Raw genomic sequence first — 20,058 nt, forward strand, 5'->3', positions numbered from 1 at the left:
TTACAACACTTTCTACCATCACTATTACTAAAATCACATGTAAACTATTGCTACTACCACTTCCCACCACCATTGTTAGACAAAATCACAAATAAACCATTGCTATTATCAATTTCCACCATTGTTAGATAAAATCACAAATAAACCATTGCTATTATCAATTTCCACCATTGATGTTGCACAAAATCATAAATCACAAAATACTTCTTTTAAATTAATTTGTGGTCTTTGAAATATTCTAAAATCAAACTCAAGCTAATTAAGCATAAGATTTAAGTAGTCACTTTTTAGCTAAATTCAATATACATACTTAAAAGCAAGGACTATTAAGGCAAGGAGTATTAAACCAAATATGTACAAAGAAATATGTACACACAACTAGTAAATGTTTCATAGACTTAAGGTTACACCTTTATGTGTAAGTGTTAGTAAACCAAAATAATTATGTAATGGGTAAACCTAATGTAATACATATTAGTTTCTAGTGCAATATATGAATTCAAAACTACAAGAATGTAGCTATGTGAAATACAACATTCGTCCACGCTCAGTACCGACGTGAGATCCTCGGCATGAGGTGCTTGCTTCGTCGCTCGTGAAATATCCTCAGGATCACCGCCGCCGTCTCCTCAATCGCCTTCCCAGTTACCTCTGCAATTTCAGGAAGAGGATGAGTATGAGATGGATGATTCAAAAGCCCCCAACTGAAATGAATTGCACATCAGAAAAATGAAGAGAGTTGCAAAAAACGATGAGGGCAGTTGGGCTATGTCGATGGAGGTCCACAGTCTCGACAGGATTTACCAACGACAGGCCATCGAGGATTCTCCAGAAACAGCTGCCGACTGTACTCGAGCTCCTTGCGGATGTGTTCCATGTCTGCGTAGGAAGTCCTGGTGTTTCTCACCATGCCTAGTGTTCGGGAGCGCGCCAGCCGGATGGACTTGAGATAGCTCGGATTGATGGTCAAGCCGAAAACCTTGTCCTGATCCACCTCGAAGAGTTCCTTGGGCGGATCGATGCCCAGCACCAGAGGCACATTCGCGACCTGTACAGAGTTGCAGAGAGTTGAGTCTCAAAGAACCGATTCGACAGGCACTGATTTGTAAAATTCACAAGATTAGAGTTTGGTAAAGGGGGAATCAATATGGAAGGGTGTGTTTAGAGAAAGGGAATTCACTTTGTAACCCTTTTGCGCCATGTATGTGGAGAGAGGCGTTTTGCTGGTGCGGGAGACGCCGGTCAAGACGATGTCAGCGTTGATGATGTTCTTCGGTAATGCGCCATCGTCCTGCCGGATGGTGAACTCCACTGCCTCGATGCGCTTGAAATATTGCTTCGAGAGGGTGCTCTTCCGGCCCGGGGCACCTCGTGGGATGCCTGATGGGGTCACTCCTAAGTGGGATTGCAATGCGTCGGTGATCGGCCCCAGGACGTTGACGTGCGGCACATGAAGCATCTGCATGTGGAAAATTGAACGAGTTCTCCGAATTGGAATCCACGCAAGCTAGTAAGAAATTTACAAGGTGCAGGAAAAAGATTCGACGAGGTATGACTCATGATACCTCGCAAGCTTTCTGAGCAGCCTCTGCCATTTGTGGGTCGGCGAGCGTATAGAGAACCAATGCCTCCTCCTGCGCTCCTTGCCGGATAATCTCCATCAGCCTATCCACCTCAGTGATCTGCAAAGCGAACCCTAATTATCAAGGAACCTAGTCAAGAAGCAGCCAACGCAGAGGAGTGGTCAAGGATTGCGTGAAGGTGAGGGTAATACCTGAGAGAAGAGATGAGTATTCACAGAGCATGCTCGATCCACCAAACAATGCTCGAACTGCCCCAAGGCTGCTTGTGCGGCATGCTCCAAGGTCCACCCAGTGCCATCGGAAATCATGTACACCTCCTTCCCTTGAACCTCGTACTCTTCATCGTCGCTCTCGTAATCAGGCACAGCAGATTGAGGAGGGTCCCTTACCAAAACCAGCTCGGTGACGGAATCCGACACTTTTCTCGTCTCTACTACTTTCCTAGTCCCTGACCGGATCCTTCTAGCTCGCGCCCATCTCTCCAGCTGAGCGTTTTTTCTTGAGCGACCACCCTGAGGAGCTCCGTCCCCATCCTCGGTATTAGCTTGCTCCGCACTAGCGACTCGAAATTGGATGGTTCTAAAAATGCCAGGACTCCGCCGATGTCTCACAGGAAACGATGGAGGAACTCCTGGAACAAAATTTCTACAGAAGCTCAAATTGACTGCGAAGTCTGCGTTTCTAAAATGCAAGGAGTTTCGAGAGTGCAAGGATGTGTGAAAACCTAGACCGTGGCATAAAGATGGCCGAGCTATGGAGTTCATTGAATACAGAACCAGAGCACACGTTAATCAAACAATTACACATGAACAGACCGAAAGCCCAGCCTAAAACATAAACATGCAACAAAATCAATTGCAGATTGGAGTTGGGAGTGGATGGAAGGTGCTCTCTGCAAGCATCACTCGTGGTTGGAGGAAATGACTGAAAATATCTATACACAAACAGACTCAGATTATCGTGTGAAACGAAAATAAGAAAACTAGGAAATGAAATCCTCCTTAGCTTCTACAATGGATACAGGCGACCAATTGACAATAATTACAATAATTAACCATGATTATAGTAGAGCTGATCACGGTACGCCACAATTCAGGACTCAATTCCTTATTCAAGTCATGATTCAATTCCTTCTCGGGGTGGCAAGATCAGACATCCCTGGAAAGGTGTGGCGATTGTAGTGAATGAAAAGATAAAGGCCAATTCTATGAACTCCAGGTGTAAATATCCAGCACTATCTGTGTCGTTCATCGGAGGGTATTGCAGATGCCGCTATGGCGTCAGTTCCCTCTTCTTGTCGAAGACCTCGCGAAACTCTTGTTGACTCTAATCGAGTTTTAGCCCCGCACGGCTACCATTCCGTTGCTACCTGACTCGTTTTAAAGCTTGCAGGTGGGAAATGGTGACCCCGGGAACTCGGACTGTGGCAACACAGTCACTCTGTCGGAGCATATTGACGACATTGAGCCGCAAGCTATGTTCTGCACCTCTTTCATTCTCAGCATGTCCCAATATCGGGTCAGGTGTACTTATTTTGTGGGTCAAAGTGCGATAAAGTCCAGTTTGTTGGAGAAAGGGGAGAAAATCAAAATGACTAAATATAGAAAGAAGAGGATTCACAGAGGGCTTCAGACTTTTCTTGTTCCTTTAGGAAAGTGGGCAATAAGGCCGATGCGTCTGGTTAGATGTGAGGCACAGTGAAGAACCCAGGGAAGAACGTGATACGTGATCAGAGGCTGATGATCGGTTAGCGTCCATGAGGAAGGCGTGCGTGCACATCAGAAGTTTCACCTAAAGAAGGTTTTTAAGAAATTGGGTATGCTTACCAGGAAGCAAAAACTGTACATACAGATAAGTATTTTTGAAGGGGCAAGCGGTGTTTGTGTTTCTAAACTACACATACAATAGCGAATCTGGCTTCTGCACCGCCGGCTCCATAGCTTGCCACAAGGGGCATGACGTTGTGGAGCTTTGAAGACCGCGACAAGGTTCAAGCCCTAAAAGTCATCGAAAACTGCACAAAACATCGGCGCAGATTGCAGAAGCCGCTGTGTCCATGAAGTTACAATGCTACATTTGATTTCATGACCTCAGCCTTCGGTCTTCCCTTGAGGTTTTGATGCTTCACCTCTGCTTAAATCTTTCCCAAGTTGTTACAAATGCATTTTTACGCAAAGGTTCATTGCTTGACCCTAACTCCCTGTTGAAGCTCCGCCATTACGTGTCCACACGATCGACACCTCCGAGTTCTCGAATCACGACTAAATACAATGTCGTCGAGTTCTGATATGCACACATGCAACGAATTACTTTCACAGAGGTGCTGATGAGAAGCTACCTGACGCCCACAATCCCAAAAACACAGCTTAATCAAGATTGAAACTGTGTATGAGTCCTCAACTGAAAGTGCACCGCACACTTCCACAGCACACTGTCTCCGCGTCCCCAAATGGAACTATTACGGCATGTACGTTGGGTAACATTCCCATAGGTTGGCAAAAAAACTGCAAACACCATTTTCAACTGAAGACACCGTTCGGTGAAACTGGAAAGCTCATCACTAGTCCAGATTTCTAGGGCTTCTACCCAAGATTCAACCACGCGCGGCACCGTCGAAACTGACACGACCAAGTGACGCATCACCGCTGGAGTGACAAAAAAGAAAACCCAATTGGATGCCATCGCAGGAGAAACATTTCTGTCTGCTATTGCTCGTATTTGAAACCCATAGAGCAACATTCCCACCGTGTTACCAGCTTGCTGCTGGTGAACCTTTGCAACAATTTTGTTCTCAGAAAACAGAAAATTCTCCATCGGATGTGCAGTTTTTGCCTAAGATGTTGCTCTCAGTTTAATTTTCATATCTTATTAGTACTCGTTCATGGTCAGAGCGGTATAGACAGAGTTTTGTGCCTGTGTGAGGTTCCACTTGCAAGGTAAAAAGCTTCCCTGGATGTGGTGATATGTTTCCAAGGAAAAATCAACAGCTCTTGAGATGAGTGAAGCCTTTTAATATGAATTCAGAGGTTTATCAAGTGTTTTTTTTATTGATATTATTTTTGTTCTTAAAAGGTTTTAATCAAGTTCTGTTTGTAAGTGTTCAGATTAAGTTCGGACTACATAGGTTGACCATTTAATCATTTGAATAACCTCACTCATTAGTGTTCAGCGTGGGTGTTTTCTGACAGGAATGAAACAAGATAACGTTTGTGTGTTGGGTCTGCAGTTAAGGGATGTTTTTTAAAGAATTACTTTTAAACCATTATCACAAAGTAATATCATTGTTCTTAAATGTACATTTCTTGTGTAGGAGACAGTACATAATATGATATATAATGGATATTTGTCCACACTAGGAAATTTTGAAATTTTAATTCAAGAATTTGTCAGCTTATCATAATCATTTAAATAAGTTAAACTTTTATACAGTTGAGAACAACAGATGAGTCACTTGTTTTTTTTTTTTTAAAGAAATACATGGAATTCGATTTGTTTGTACAATTATTCATGTGATTTTACATTTTGGTGTCTCACCATACATATGCAGATACACATGCATTGTATGATGTTTAATATATCACAATTTGGATGATATAATTACCAAATTGCAACACGTGTCACATTTTCTACCACTACAAAAAAAATTATTTATTTATTTATAAATTCAATGTATGATCAACATCTCAATTCTATTAACCATTATATAATACAATGTGAGATTCTTATTTCATGGAAGTATTCTTTATTTCAGAAAAATTGGATGTATGATTTTACTTCTATTGTTGATTTTAGAATAATACAACGAAAGAATTTAGAATACTCTCATGGGAGAGTTTGAAAAGTTAAAAGGTTGTACTGCTACTAGGAGCGCTTTATTGCAAATGAGTATTTTACTCTTATAAGCATGTTTGGAGAAGTCAAATTCACATGGGCGTTCATTGATTTCTATTGACAACAAGGAATTTCAACACAAAAAAAAGAAGGAATCTTTTGTCATTATCATCTCAAAAGTGATTACAACGATACCAATGGAGATTATGAGATTATCATAAATAATATATAATAAAGTATTGACATTATTAAATGCAATTAGGTCATAGAATGAAGTAATGCTATTTTGATATTTTAGGTGTTAATAGGATTTTGAACCCAACTTTAACCAAGTTAGTTGGTGATAAAATACAATTGTTTCTTTTAGATTTTATAATGAGTGATACAAATATAGTGTATTGTATGCACAATTTTTTGTATTTGTATAAAACATACAAAATTATTGACGCATTCATTTAAAAACAATTGCCATGGACATTTCTACAAATCACCATGTATTCTTTGACAATGTTTAATTTTATAAAATTTACAAAACTTGTGCAAATTATTTTTACAATAATGTTTTTAAGAGCATTAAAGGAATATCTAAATTGTAAGATTTTCTGCTTTTAAAAAAATGTATCCAACAAAATAATTGGCTTTACAATCAGTTCACATGTCAAGAAACTGAATTAAAAAATATATAATGATATTTGTTTCTTCAAGTATATTTATTTTATTTTTTGAATTGATTATATGAAAAGATTATAGAAATATAATAAATGTGGTGTATTTAGGAAATCAATGTAAAAAGAAGTAATAATTTGAAAGAGAGATACTGCTTACTGTTTTTATAATGTTTCACTTTATAATGTTAAGTGAAACATTTTTATGTAAAAATAAAATAAAATAAAATAAAAAATCAATAAAAATATTTGGTACACTGTCCTAGTCATGATGTTGATGATTTTATATTAAATCAATGCACAAAAATAAAGTAGTAAAGTATAATTAATATAAATCAATTATTTAGCATTAGTGATAAATATAAAACAAGTTTAATATATATATATATATATATATACATATACATATACATACATACCAATCTATCATATGAGCAATGATGTTGAAGTTGCATTTGTAATTGTGCAAGTATTTTTACTTGAAACCCAATAATTATTTTTATTATTTAATCAATACAAATTTTCACATTCAATTTGATACTATTCAAATTAAAATAAATTAATATGTTTGGTCATTATAAATAAAAAGAAGAAGGTCATTTTGTATAATTTAATTTTTTGTTTCCAAACGTGTTTTATGTATCAGTACGAAACATCTTTAAAAACCATAAATATATTAAAAATAAATTTAGAGCTCAAATATTTAGGAAATTCCTTTCTTTAGGCTAATTCGGCTATTTTAGTTCCTCTTTGAGTTATTCATTAGTTTGCTTGTAAGTGTAAAATGTTATGAGCTACCACAAGTTCCCTTGTTCTCCACTCTAAATTGGTTGATTGCCAAAATAGGGTGACCAAATATCCATGCCTATTTTATATATTAGATTTTAAAAATTCCTTGTATTTTAAAAAGTAGATTAAAAAAATCACATCTATATAATTTGGATTGAACAAGACACAAGAAAGCCATTTTTAAATGCCATGGATGAAATATAAGTTCTTGCTACTAAAAAAAACTTTTTAAATTCTATAATCTAAAAGAAATTTAATATTATGATCTAATTTTGGATATATATATATATATATATATATATTAATGAATTGATCCAATTTGGAATTTGAGTGATACAAATAAATTAGTCAAAATCATAGTACAAAATTTAAGATTTAAATATTTATGATAAGATATAACATCTTTTAAAGAACAATATCATAAGATACAATGTGGTATGAAAAATATGAATGAAATGTTGTCAAATAAATGGATGTTGTAAGATTGCAAGATGTTAAAGAGAATGCCATTTCTATCACTTTTAAATCTTTGTACCAATATAAACAAATGAATAAAACCAAATTTATTCAAATATATTTTATTATACAACACAAAATAAAACCAAAAGAAGAATATGTATTTTAAACATCAACATTGTCACAAGAAATAATAATTTTCTCAAACTATTCTCCTTCTACTATTGTTTTCTTATTTAATTATGGCCACTAATGTTGATAGCTCCTTTGGCTATTTTGGTATTGTTTGGAGTTCTCATTAGTTTGTTTCATAGTTCAAATTATCTTAGGATATCATCAATTTCTTTGTCTTCTATTCATGAGCTCTCAATTAGCCAATAAATAACTCTAGAGGATACCAAAATAGCAAAGAAGAGGTGCCAAAATATTTATGCCATAAGTTTATACTAAAACTTTCTAGAAATATATGACAACATAGTAATATTAAAAAAATACAATGAATTAAATTATATATATATATATATATATATGTATTTATTTATCTAAAGTTGATATATTAATGAAACAAACATGAATGGTGGCATTTTAAAATTTTATGATATTGTAAGCAATAGCTCTAATGGCTCTTAAAGCTCTTGTGACATTATTAAGTAAACATCTCATGCATCTATCTATCCATGTAAAAATCACCATAGTTATAAAAAATTGTTGTGAATGAACTAAAACTTAGACAAAAATCAGAAGTAACATCAATATAAGTACACTCTCAAATTTCATTCTCAACTTACCATTTCATTAATTTTTGAAGCTACTCTTAACGTGTTATCTTGATTACAATAGAAAAATTCTATAGTAAGAAATGCACTAATGTCTTATTTAAAGATTTTATTGTATTCAATTGTTGTACTGTTCCCGAACTGATAAGGCATGAAAAATATTCGGGATCATTTTACCGAATATTCCAGATGCATGGTGCCATATAAACATGGCTCTGAACACTTTTAATACTTTATACTTTAAAGTCCCATTCACTTTTGACTTTCTCCAGCACATTTTACTTCGGCGACGTCCGTTACCGCTCGTTTTACCCCTACCCGCGGTAATATCCATCCCCAGCAACAATTTCATCCAGCGACATTCAGAGGTTCGATAGATACCCTGTCTATGCTGTGGCCAGGCAATTTTGAAGTTAAGACCCGGGTGTTGAATATACCTGCCTTTGATATTACTATCGCGCGCCACGTCCTTGGCTTTCGTGTTTCTCGGTGTCGACCTTCGGCGCAATCGCAGCAGTTCCCGATTCCATCTTCAACAGTGTGATTGCCGTGTATAGCGTAATTGTTGACGATTTCGCGGGACCGCGGCCTCTTCTTTACACAATCTTTTGCATTGATCAAGGACTTTCGAGTTCCGTACCTTTTGCCCTCTCGGGTCCAGCACACCTGATCTTTCTCCTGGAGACGTCGTTCATCGTCCAGACGCCGTTGCGTCACGATCTGGAAGCATTCGACTTGTTCTCGTGTTCCAGGGTTTTGACAGATATCTTAGTTTATTTTTTTGTTAATAATTTTTGGGTTTCTGTTGATGATTGACGTAGTGGCTTATCGGAGGCCGTAGCGCACCTCATACGAGAGGGAGGGGTTCTAAAGCTGGAGGTTCGGTCCATGATTTTCCCCTCAGGCTTTGTGATGAATTGTTTTTTGCAAGACAAGTGTATTGAGAAAAATTATTCATTTAGTGGCGACAGTTGTGGGTGCTCTGGTGGGTGAGTTTGTTTTGCACTTTGTGGGTTTTTGATATGTTTGAATTTTAGTGACATTGTGACATGGTCGGCGTCCGTGCGGTGTGCGGTGGGTTTGGAACGAGTGTTTCCGATTGTGCAGCATCGGTCCCCAATTTGAAGAACATTGTAACAATCCCTTTGCCGTTTTCAGAACGGCGAAATTTGACCCTAGGAGCGTTTTATCCTTGCAACCCTGCTGCTCGAATCGTTCGTCGCTGCTTTGTGGTTACATCGTCGTCAACAATGGCACCGGGAGTTGCAGCTGCGGATCAAGCATCGCCGGAGGAGACTTTCGGAGTGTCCATGTACCCCGTGCATAGGAGTAAGGTTATTCATATAGTGCGTCATGGGCAGGGCTATCACAACGTAGCTGGGGAGCTGGATCATTCTAGTTACATGTCATGGGACTTCACGGACGCGTCACTCACAGATTTGGGGTGGCAGCAAGCTGAGGCTCTTCACGCGCATCTAGATGCAACGGGAATCATGTCTCAGGTCGAGCTAGTCGTTGTCTCCCCCCTCTTGCGCACATTGCAAACAGCTGCAGGAGTCTTCGGCGGACCAACATTGCCGGAAGGCGAGAGCGAGGAGTCCTCTCTCATGACGAGCGGATTAGGAAAATCTCCGCATGCCGCCATCTCACGTCTGAATTCGTTTAAATTCGTCGCGAATGAATGGTGCCGGGAGCAGAACGGTGTGCACCCATGTGACAGGCGATCCGACATCTCTTTCTACAAGAAGAGCTTTCCGGGCGTGGATTTCTCTGAGGTTGAGACGGACAAGGATACGTGGTGGCACGAGACCAAGCGCGAGACCTCGCAGGAGCTTTTCGCTAGGGCCAGGGGGTTCGTGAGATGGCTGCTGAAACGCCCGGAGTCACGAATCGCCGTTGTCTCGCATAGCAGCTTCATCTTCCACATGTGTCATTTGTTCGGCGCGGAATGCTCCGATGTCGTTCGCAAAGAAATCCAAACGGGATTCAGGAACTGCGAGATGCGGTCCGTGGTGATCTTGGATAGGTTAGCCACTGGTGCCCCCTCGACTGCTTTCTTAGACTTCCCGGGGGGTTTGCACTACAACGATCTGTCGAAGAAGGACATGGACGTCCCGGACCGAGAGATTGTCGCCGAGGACAAAGTTCCGCACGCTGACAGCCTTCCTACTGTTGCGCAAACGGCTTGGCCAATTTCCGACGCTCATTCAAATGGGAAGCTGTAGAATTAATGCTGGTAACTTTGTCTCAAACAACGATTGCTGATACAAATTGTGGTAGCCTTATTCGAATGTTTGTAGCGCTTCAAATTTCCATTCAAGGACATTGTCGACATTCTTTGCCACACGGCGAGCATCAGTTTACTTTTGGGTATTGTCTTCTGTGCAGTAGTCTTGCAGATTTTTTTTCAGCATGCAGGTTTTATTGGTAGTATTATTTTTTCTTTCTCCGCAAGACTTTCGAAAGTATTATCATAGTCTACCATCCGCTGAGGTGTGAACTGTTACAATTTGTATGTTTAACAAGGTGCTTCATCAAGGCATCGTGTAGTTTTCCAAACCTTTTGTGTTCCTCGATTCCCACTAGAAACATGGATACTTCGGCAGTTTGAAACTGACAATCTATTAAGAACTTGGGTTCTTGTATTCTTTAAGTCTTTAGAACCGTAAACTACGTGCGAGTGTTGCATGAATATCTTTAAAATTTTCAACCTTGTGTGACTGTATCTGAGCAGATGTGATTATGCGCCAATCTCGTCACATTACATACGTTACAAAATACTCTGAAATTTGTTCGACCTTCTCTGTAAAATTCCCAGTGCACGCTTCGGGGGGCTACAAAAGACTTAGAGTGAGAACAAAACACAACTAGATTTAAAGAATAATATCCATGTTACAGTTTTGCGAGGGCAGCCATAAGTGGCTTAGTGGTTTGGGGAGTCTATTTCTTAGAGACGTAAGCATAGTACTGTGCCATGGGCACCACAAAGGCAATGACGAGCAGGCCTCCGACGACGAGAGAGAACTGTCCTCTCTTCGATTCTGTTTCCTCTTTGCTCTTGAAGTTAGACTCCCGCTTGTTCTCCTTGAAGCTAGGCCCGCCGATGTCCTCGAGCCCGTCGATGGCTGCCACCAGACGCTTGGTTGTGCTGTAAATGGCTTCATTATACTTCTCGTCCGTGGCCAAGACGGGCAAATTCTCAGCAGTGACAGCCTCTAGGACTTTGTCGCCCACTGCTTTCGTGAAAGCCGGACCTCCCGTGACGGCTCCCTCCTTCTGAGTGGTCACGAGCAGTACGATTCCCTTGTTGTTACCTTCTTCCAGAGTTGGATACCACTTCTCCAGGACCTGTAACAGAGTTCACTTAAGAGTGAGTTTGCGGTCACATAATTTCAGCGCACGAAGGATTGTAATTGCAGAAGAAGGGAAATGAGAGCTACCGCGTCGGCGAATTCAAAAGAGTCAGCTTTGCTAGTGAGCTTCCTCAGAGTGATGACGTTAATGTGGTAGCCCTTGCGCTCTTCGAGGTCACGAAGCAAGCGCTTTATGTCAGATTTTGTGACGCGGTTGAGCACGTTGGCATCATCTACCACGAAGTTTTCCGTGGGCGGGCCTTCGTTCAAGACGTTGAACTCGCTGGCTTCCGAGTAGGGGACTGCTGGGCAGAGGTTCATCGCCGCGGAGAGGGCCAAGGCGGCCAGCCCAGTGCCCACAGTGGATTTGGCCTTGCTCAGAGCATCGCTCAGGCTAGCCTTGGTTGCGCTCACTGCAAGGTTGCATTGAGGTTTGTTCTTGCGTGCGCCCGTCGAGAGTGAGGGTAATGAGGCACCTGTTACAAGAAATTCAAGCACCCTTCACCAATCAGCCTCATGACCTAACTAGATACCTTGGAAAACGTACTTTGTGATAAAACCAAAACTTTCCAAGACATAAGTCACAACCGCATTGCAATACAAGCAACTGAATACTACACGGTAGCTTCTTGTGCCCGCTTAAAAACTACAGGCGTAAGTTCAAGTCCTACAACAATTGACATCGACAGGAACCAAAAATCTGGTTCAAAACTCACATCATCAATGAAACCACGATCACACACAGAGAAACTAAATAGCCAAACGTACAAATTCAGCAAAATTGACGGCAGCGATGAGCAACTACTTCTTCAGCGTAGAATTTAAACGTATTATGCTTCTCCACAAAATACTGCCATGCATACCACGCAATCTAAACTGTACAACATTGGTAAGGGAGAAGTAAAACGCAGTAAGAAGTTCGGTCTCAGTGGGCACGGCTGTCATGGAACTTTTCTAACTCAAAACTAAAGCTCTTAAGGAAGAATTGAGCACTACAGGTTACCTGGAATTGTATCCTAATCCTGCAATGCACAATCCCCTACAGTCCCCCAACAAAACCAACGCCGCAACGACACAAATTCCCAACACTACCCGAACTCAGATTCAATCGAAATGATAACCAAGCGACAACCGCATCAACACGAATCCGGAAACTGGGTACATTGCGAAACAAAAATTCTTACCTAAGAAAGGCGTTGCCGGCGCCTTTTTGCAAGGAACGACGACAGACGAGGCAGAACCGAGCAATGTCGAACTCCCTCGAGCCATCACCTCCGCCATCATGGCCATAGTTGTTGCAGCACCCAAGGCGACCACAATGCTTTCGCTGGCGTTGGGTTTCAGCTGCAAAAATTGCTACCAGGTTTCGACGTCTGGATCGAGTTGCTTACAGTGCTCGTCACAGCGTCGTGGTCGCACAGGCCTCGTCTGGCCTTTGGTCCCTGGCGCGAGAGGATAGAGGTCCAACTAATGGCACCACACCACGTGTGTGCTTCCCCATCTTGGGAGTTTCTCCTTTCCTTTCTGCCTTTTTCTTACTCTTGCGATGGCTGCGGACTGGGTGAGAGGCCCCATTCACCCCGAAACCCACCCACTCACCCACGAATCTTACTCGCCTTTGCAAGAATTGCATCGCCACGAATAAAGGCCTGAATTGTTTTGTAATTTTTCGCCTGGTGGATTGTTTCTACACACCTTCCTTCGCAGCCAATCCTGGTGGTTGTTTTTTTGTTTTTTGTTATTTGTTTTTTACTTCGTTGCAGGAATCGTGCACACATACCATTGTTTGCTTCGATCCAATCCGCCAGTTTCCTGCTCTGCTGCCGTTGTTGCTGCAGATTCTTGCACACCCTGACTCAGAAAAATTGGGTTCCCGCTTGCGAGACCCGCAAAGTAAGACATTTCATCTGCTCCTCACCGCCTCTCGAAACTCTAAACACCCAACGTGTTATTATTTTAGTTTATTTCCTTTATTTTGATTCATTATTAATTAACGGATTGTGGTCATTCCGCTAGTTTTTGTGGGTTGTACTGAATCTGCCGATGCTGGTGCCTTGCTTCTGAACAGAAGCGTAGTGCTCTTGGTTGTTAAAATAGAAGCATTTCCTATGGAGGAAAATTGAAATTAGGAGGATTTCAAGTATTGGCATACAATTTGGCCCAAAAATGGAATTTACATCAATGTTTTAGGTGAAGATAGAGGATCCCACCATAGCACCATACTTTGGATAGAGGATCCTCCTACAAGACCATATTATTGGATAGAGGACCATCCTCTCTACAATTGCAAATCGAGTGGAGGATCTCTCCTTTTTGACATAGGCCATAAATCCTCATGCATTCTATGTAGGAATGTTAATGCCACATTACCTCAACAATTTTTACAATCCTGCTGTACGCCGCAACATATAAGACTCAACCTCAAGGATTAGGCACTATTAGTAAAGCAACTCATATTGCACTTGCAAATTTTGAAATTATGCCTCTTTTACATATACAATTGCTTTGTATGTGGCTAAGCATAAGGCTTTTCACTCAAGCACCTTGAGAGTGTTTTCTTTTGCTGAACTATCACACTTAAGTGCCTTTTAGGTGTCCTCTTTTATGAAAGCCTTCCACTCAATAGTCTTGCAAGTTTAATTTTTTTGCCATTGCAACTTGGTGAACTTTTCTTAAAATCCTCATCTCTTCTAGATCTACTAATCTTTTGTATTTCAATTCTTCTCATTGAATTTGTGCTCTTTCTTTCTTTCTTTTTTGTTTAAGATTTTGATCTTAGATTTCTTGCACAATGCTCATATATGCCTTCAAGGTTAGTATAAATAATTTAGAAAAATCCACTAAAAGATCTACATTGCATTTCCTTCGATTGGACATATTTGTGATAGTATGCAATGTTAGGAAGCAAATTATGGATTCTAGATCAGGGCATATAAGGTCTAATTAGTCAATTTTATTTTTAATTTCAAATTTGACATATTTACATTAAGAAAAAAAATATTTAGTAGTGGAATTTGGAGCCAATTCTAAGTTTGGTGCCATATTATGAACTAGTAATGTAGGTACGTCTTCACCAATTCACTCCATGTTAATGCCTTAAATCTTCGAAAATTTCCAAGTGCGTCATTTTTATCTTGTCCAACTTCTTCTATAGATTACATGTATGTTTTATTAGGGTCCATGTGATTGGCTATTGCTATTCTAACAAGCAAAAATATTTTGATAGAGTTTAAACCTTTGGTGATATTATTCACTATTAAAGTATGTTTCAAGCTCAAAGTCACTCAATGCACAAAAATTTGCTTTTGTACAAATTGATTTAGATTTTTAGATATCCAATAATCTTGACATTTCTTGAAATAGGTCTTAAATAGTTCAATAACATATATATCTAAAGGCTCTATGGCATGCAATATGTGAGATAATAGGATTAGAATGTCTAATCCTGCATCTTATACTAGTCTTATCTCTTTAATAGCAATGTGGCTCGTATATCTATCAAAGATTATTAGATGCCTTTAGATAGGAGAAATGCTATTAAATTATCTCACATTCTTAATAAAATGAGATATTTACAAAGAAAACAAATAACTTGTCATCCAAGCCTTGGGTTCTATTGCTATAGTCATACTTGCTTCACAATGTTTTATATAGTTTTATCAAAAATATTTTTTTCTAAAAATGTAGAAGAATGGTATGCCCAACTTTGCTGCATTGATGCAAACTAACACTAATAGCCTTTATTTTTTATTTTTTATTTTTAAATTTGGAACAGTGAAATGTATTCAATAAATACCTCTTTGAGCTATAACAAGTAGACCATCAATATTTCCTACTTGTATATTAGACTTATTATAGTTCTACATCTTATATGAAGGATATTCATATGTTGTATATAATTCACCTGGATTATCATAGAAACTTTGTACATTTTTTTTTACATAGTATATTTATTCTAGAAGATATAAGGACTTGTACCACCTTCATTGTGAACTTTGAGTGATAGTTTTTAAACCACCTCAACCATCCATCACTAGGAATCTTATTTTTGAATGAAATGCATCAAGTCTTAGTTATTTCAAAAACCTTTATTTTCAAAGCTGTAGATGTGAAACCTATGCTTTTGTCATACATGGCTAAAATGTATTATATTAGCGTACTTTCTTCTTTTGTAGTTAGGACCCCTTCAACCTTTTTTTTCTCCTAAAAGATTGCATTCAATAATACCACTCTTTGAAAGTTGTGTATGGAATATGATGGTTTATTGATGCTTTTATAATATTTCTATGCTCTTCATACTCTGTTAATGCTATTCTTATTTCTTCACTATTGTATAAAGAATTTTTTTCTTACATTGACAATATTGTTGAAGCATTGCCTTGATGGTGGTGGTTGTAAATGTTAGTTGCTAAAATGTTGTAAAGTTGTTTAAATGCTCATGATGTTATCTACATTGTTGTGATGTAATATGACTATATAGTGAAATTATAATCAAAATTAAATTTCTAATTAATATCTAATTATCTTAGTTCAATTATAATTTGAGGTATCTAAACATGGCTTTAATAAAAGCCTCTTAGGTTATTTTCTTATCTTAATAGTTTGTAGGTTGAAGGTTAATTAGTAATTTTACCTTCTAGGTTGTAAAGACTCTTCTACTACCTTAGAAAGACCATAAATTAATCAAATTAGATTAGAAGAGATAAATAATTAGTATAGTTGGTACTAGAATTAAGGTGAGAGTAGGATTGGGCTAAAAAAACCGTAGGATGGAATAGATTGATACCTGGGGGTCGACCGTTTGTGAGATAGGGTCGAAATCAAACCTTTAGCCACTAAAATGACGGCCTATGACAAAATAAGATGTCATTTGAAGATCAGAGGATAAGATTTGAGAGCTAGCTTACAGTTCTTTTCAAAGGCATAAGGATTGTTTTTGGAAGGTTTTTGAGGACTTAGCCATTGTTATTCAAAGTCAAGGTTTATATTGGTGATTGGGATTTTATATAATATAATTAGGGCTAGCAATTTTAGCTAGTTTGTGCAATTGGTGTAACATCTACAATTGAAAATTTGATATTTTTTGGATTATTGGATGTGCTAATTGTATACAAAATTTTGAAATAATATAATTGCATGGTTTAGAGATATCTAGGTTTTAATAGAAGAGGGTTTCAGAAATTGGTAGTTTGGGGTTAGGTAGGGTTTCTATGATATCTAGAGATCTATCACTCATATCAAGGTGAAATTTGGCATGGTGTTGACGGACTTGAAGATCAAGCTGTATATCAATTTTGAGTCAAAGTTAATAGTTTGAAAAGAAGAAATCACTACTGGAATTTTTGCTTCACTTTTCAAGTTGGCGGCCGAATAACATCAATGTAATTTTTGGAGGTTTTTTCACAATTTATAAGTTGGATTGGGCTGAAAATTCTTAAGCATATAAAAGACTTATATTGACAATTGCATGAAAAATTTGACATCAAGTGGACAGTGAGATTGAATGTTACAACTTGTTAAAGCTCTCTGATTAAGATTGGGACTTATAAGAAAAATCTAAATTGCTTAAATATAAAAGTAACAAGGTAATTGGGATTTATGTATGGTTAAGGCTATTAAAAAGAGTATTTTTAGCACTTTTGAATTGAAATTTAGATTATATTCTTCTCGTATGGGTGAAACCTATTATGATTACTTGGATACTTGTGAAACACAACCTCACCTTCCACAGCTAGGTGCCTGGTGCATTCTTGAGCAAGACAATACATAATATGATACCCTACACATAGAAGTCATAGACAGTCATCTATTATCTTTAGGAGATATTATTTATGAAACACTTCCTATAGATGTAGTAATAAATGTTCATTATAGTTGCGCTATTTTTAATATAATTAGATCTCCTTCTAATCCAGTTATTTTAGGTTTATCGTTGCTAGAAAAGTATAATCCTGTGATAGATTGGATTTTTTGTAAACTTGACTTTTCTTCAAACATCATTAAGATTTTTTTAATCCAATAGAAAGGTATGAGTCTAATATAGCCAAACTTGTATTTTTAGGTACAAAAGCTTTTTTGCATGTTGCAAAAGAAGGATCATCTTTTTTTATTTATTTATGCCACATCTATTTTAAATGATAGAATTTTTTTAGTAAAATTCTAAGTCAAAATCAAGATTTTCAAGATGTTTTTAAGAAAAAAAATGTAGATATTCTCTTATTGCATTGCCCATATGATTGCTCAATCAATCTTAAAGAAGGAATTCATCCGCCATTTGGTCCAATGTATAGTTTATCAGAAAATGAGTAAGCTGAACTCAAGAAGTACATTGATGAGAACTTGGTCCAGAATTTCATATGCCATTCAAAATCTCCTATAGGAGCTCCTATCTTATTTGTGAAGAAAAATGATGGATCATTGCAAATGTGTGTGGATTATTGAAGACTCGACAAGATTACTACAAGAATAGATATCCCGTATTTTTGATATCTGGACTTCTTGATCAATTAAATCAAGCTAAGATCTATACAAAAATAGATCTACGAGGAGCAAACAATCTGATCTGCATTAAAGAAAGAGATGAATAGAAATTTGTATTTTGAACAAAATATAGATACTTTGAATATAATGTCATGCTTTTTGGATTCACGAATGTATCAACTACTTTTCAACATGTTATGAATGATGTTTTTCTTGAGTTTCTAGATGATTTTTTTTTCTGTTATCTAGTCAATATTTTAATCTACTCTAAGAATACAGAAGAACATGAAGTTCATGTTCATCTTGTATTACAAAAATTTAGAGATGTGGGATTATATGCCAAGATGGATAAGTGTGTATTCCAAACTACTTAAGTTGACTTCTTAGGATACATCATTTCAAACAATAGTCTAATGATGGATTCTAAAAAAGTTTACACAATCATAGACTAAAAGATTCTAAAACAGTAAAAAATATATAATATTTTTTGAGATTTGCTAATTACTATTAGATCTTCATCAAGAAATTTTTTTAAATTGCAGCATCACTTACATGCTTAACTTGTAAAGACAAGCTCGAGTGATATGAAGAAGAAAAAGCATCATTTGAAGCTTTGAAAAAAGTTTTTATTTCTACACCAATCCTGCATTGTATCAACTTCTCGAAAGCATTTTTTATGGAGACAAATACATCTGACTTTGTCTTGGATGCAGTCTTATCACAAATTGGAGAAGATGGCAAATTTAATCTAATAGTTTTTTTATTCAAAATTTTTTTTAGCAATCGAGATTAATTATGAGATCCATGACAAGGAACTTCTTGCAATCATAGATTTTTTTTTAAGAATAGTATCATTATTTAGAAGGCGTTTTAAGTTTAGTCATCGTGTAGATAGATTATATGAACCTTAAGTATTTTATATCAGCACATGTTTTGAATCATCGCTAAGCTTGTTGGAGCATGTCTTTGTCAAGATTCGAGTTTAATATCACTTATTGTCTAAGAAAACAACAAGGTTTATCTGATGTCCTTTCTAAACGTTCTTATCTTACATCAAAAGAAGGAGAAGCAACTTTTGATCAACAAAAGATAATTTTACTAAAGCTAGAATAATTTTATGTCTGAGCAATGAAATTAACATTGACTATTGATTTGACTTTTTTCAAACAGATCCAATCAAGTATGTCTTCAAGCCTTCTTATTCATAATATTAAAAATAATTCTTCTAAGTCTTAACTTACTTCCAAGTTTGAGTTTAAACAAAACCTATTTTATTTTGAAGGACGCTTATATGTTCCACAAAGAAAAGCATGATTACATGCCTTTGAAGCTCATCACAATTTTTCTATAGCAGGATATTTTGGATATAATAAGACTTTGGAGCTTATATCGAAAGATTTTTGATGGCCTCAAATGTAAAAGGCTGTTAAAGAATTTTTGTAGAGATGTGATGTTTGTTCAAGATCAAAAACTCCTCCTCATCGATCTTATGGACTCCTCCAACCATTACCTATACCAGAACAACCATGGTCTTTTGTCTCTATGGATTTTATCATGGATCTTTGAACTTCAAGTTCATATGATTCCATATTTGTGATTGTAGATTATTTCACCAAGATGGCGCATTTTATACCATATACAAAATCTATCATAGGTGAGAGAATAGCTAAACTCTTCCTCGACAACATCTATAGCTATTATGGATTACCAAGGGATATTATATCAAACATGAATACAATTTTTATTGAGATTTTTTGAGAACTCTTTTCAAGATATTGAAGGAAGATATAAAACTATCGTTGGCTATCAATCCTCAAATTGATGGACAAACAAAATGGATAAATCAAGTTTTAGAGCAATATTTGAGATAGACCATCAACTATCAATAAGATGATTGAAAAATTCTTTTGCTATTTGTAAAGTTTGCTTACAATAATTTGATACATTCTTCTATTCAACAAATACCTTTTTTTGCCAATTATTGTTATCATTCATGATTTGATACTTTTGATTTTTCAAAAGTTGATAATTTTGTGGTGAAAGATGTAGCAAATCGATTGTTAGAGCTACATACAACAATAAAGATAGAATTAAAAGAAACTCAAGAACGACGAAAAGCCAAAGC

General features: G+C 37.2%; 3 protein-coding genes across 4 annotated transcripts; 1 reads left to right on the plus strand and 2 right to left on the minus strand.

Annotated features, from left to right (window-relative positions):
- Window positions 1-339: 339 nt before the first annotated feature.
- On the minus strand, window positions 340-3,051 carry LOC112288144 (pyruvate, phosphate dikinase regulatory protein, chloroplastic). Its single transcript, XM_024532025.3, has 5 exons — window positions 1,775-3,051; window positions 1,566-1,682; window positions 1,181-1,459; window positions 805-1,048; window positions 340-651 (listed from the first exon to the last, which is right to left on the minus strand). Exons 1-5 carry the CDS (start codon window positions 2,345-2,347, stop codon window positions 548-550), a joined length of 1,317 nt encoding a protein of 438 aa, XP_024387793.1. The 5' UTR covers window positions 2,348-3,051; the 3' UTR covers window positions 340-547.
- A 5,494-nt stretch (window positions 3,052-8,545) lies between these two features.
- Window positions 8,546-10,720, plus strand: LOC112288518 (phosphoglycerate mutase-like protein). Of its 2 annotated transcripts, none has more exons than XM_024532751.2 (2): window positions 8,546-8,979; window positions 9,259-10,720. In XM_024532751.2, the coding sequence occupies exon 2, from the start codon at window positions 9,351-9,353 to the stop codon at window positions 10,323-10,325; it is 975 nt and encodes a 324-aa protein (XP_024388519.1). In that variant the 5' UTR covers window positions 8,546-8,979; window positions 9,259-9,350; the 3' UTR covers window positions 10,326-10,720. The 2 variants fall into 2 exon arrangements, with proteins under 2 accessions (XP_024388519.1, XP_024388518.1); XM_024532750.3 differs by having other exon boundaries at window positions 8,558-8,979; window positions 9,138-10,720.
- Window positions 10,721-10,951: 231 nt separating this feature from the next.
- On the minus strand, window positions 10,952-12,954 carry LOC112288519 (UPF0603 protein At1g54780, chloroplastic). Its single transcript, XM_024532754.3, has 4 exons — window positions 12,931-12,954; window positions 12,638-12,809; window positions 11,541-11,929; window positions 10,952-11,448 (listed from the first exon to the last, which is right to left on the minus strand). Exons 1-4 carry the CDS (start codon window positions 12,952-12,954, stop codon window positions 11,041-11,043), a joined length of 993 nt encoding a protein of 330 aa, XP_024388522.2. The 3' UTR covers window positions 10,952-11,040.
- Between the last annotated feature and the right edge of the window lie 7,104 nt (window positions 12,955-20,058).

The sequence above is a fragment of the Physcomitrium patens genome, chromosome 11, assembly GCF_059467195.1.
Source record: "Physcomitrium patens ecotype Gransden chromosome 11, ASM5946719v1, whole genome shotgun sequence".
Classification (NCBI taxonomy): Eukaryota; Viridiplantae; Streptophyta; class Bryopsida; order Funariales; family Funariaceae; genus Physcomitrium; species Physcomitrium patens.

Coding starts and splice junctions, on each gene's coding strand:
- LOC112288519 (XM_024532754.3), bottom strand. CDS start 12,954: ATGGGGAAGCACACACGTGGTGTG. Junction 11,930..12,637: donor GCCGGCAACGCCTTTCTTAG/GTAAGAATTTTT, acceptor TTCTTGTAACAG/GTGCCTCATTACCCTCACTC. Junction 11,449..11,540: donor CTTTTGAATTCGCCGACGCG/GTAGCTCTCATT, acceptor ACTCTGTTACAG/GTCCTGGAGAAGTGGTATCC.
- LOC112288518 (XM_024532750.3), top strand. CDS start 9,150: ATGGTCGGCGTCCGTGCGGTGTGCGGTGGGTTTGGAACGAGTGTTTCC.
- LOC112288144 (XM_024532025.3), bottom strand. CDS start 2,347: ATGAACTCCATAGCTCGGCCATCTTTATGCCACGGTCTAGGTTTTCAC. Junction 1,683..1,774: donor ATACTCATCTCTTCTCTCAG/GTATTACCCTCA, acceptor TTCGCTTTGCAG/ATCACTGAGGTGGATAGGCT. Junction 1,049..1,180: donor TGGCGCAAAAGGGTTACAAA/GTGAATTCCCTT, acceptor AACTCTGTACAG/GTCGCGAATGTGCCTCTGGT.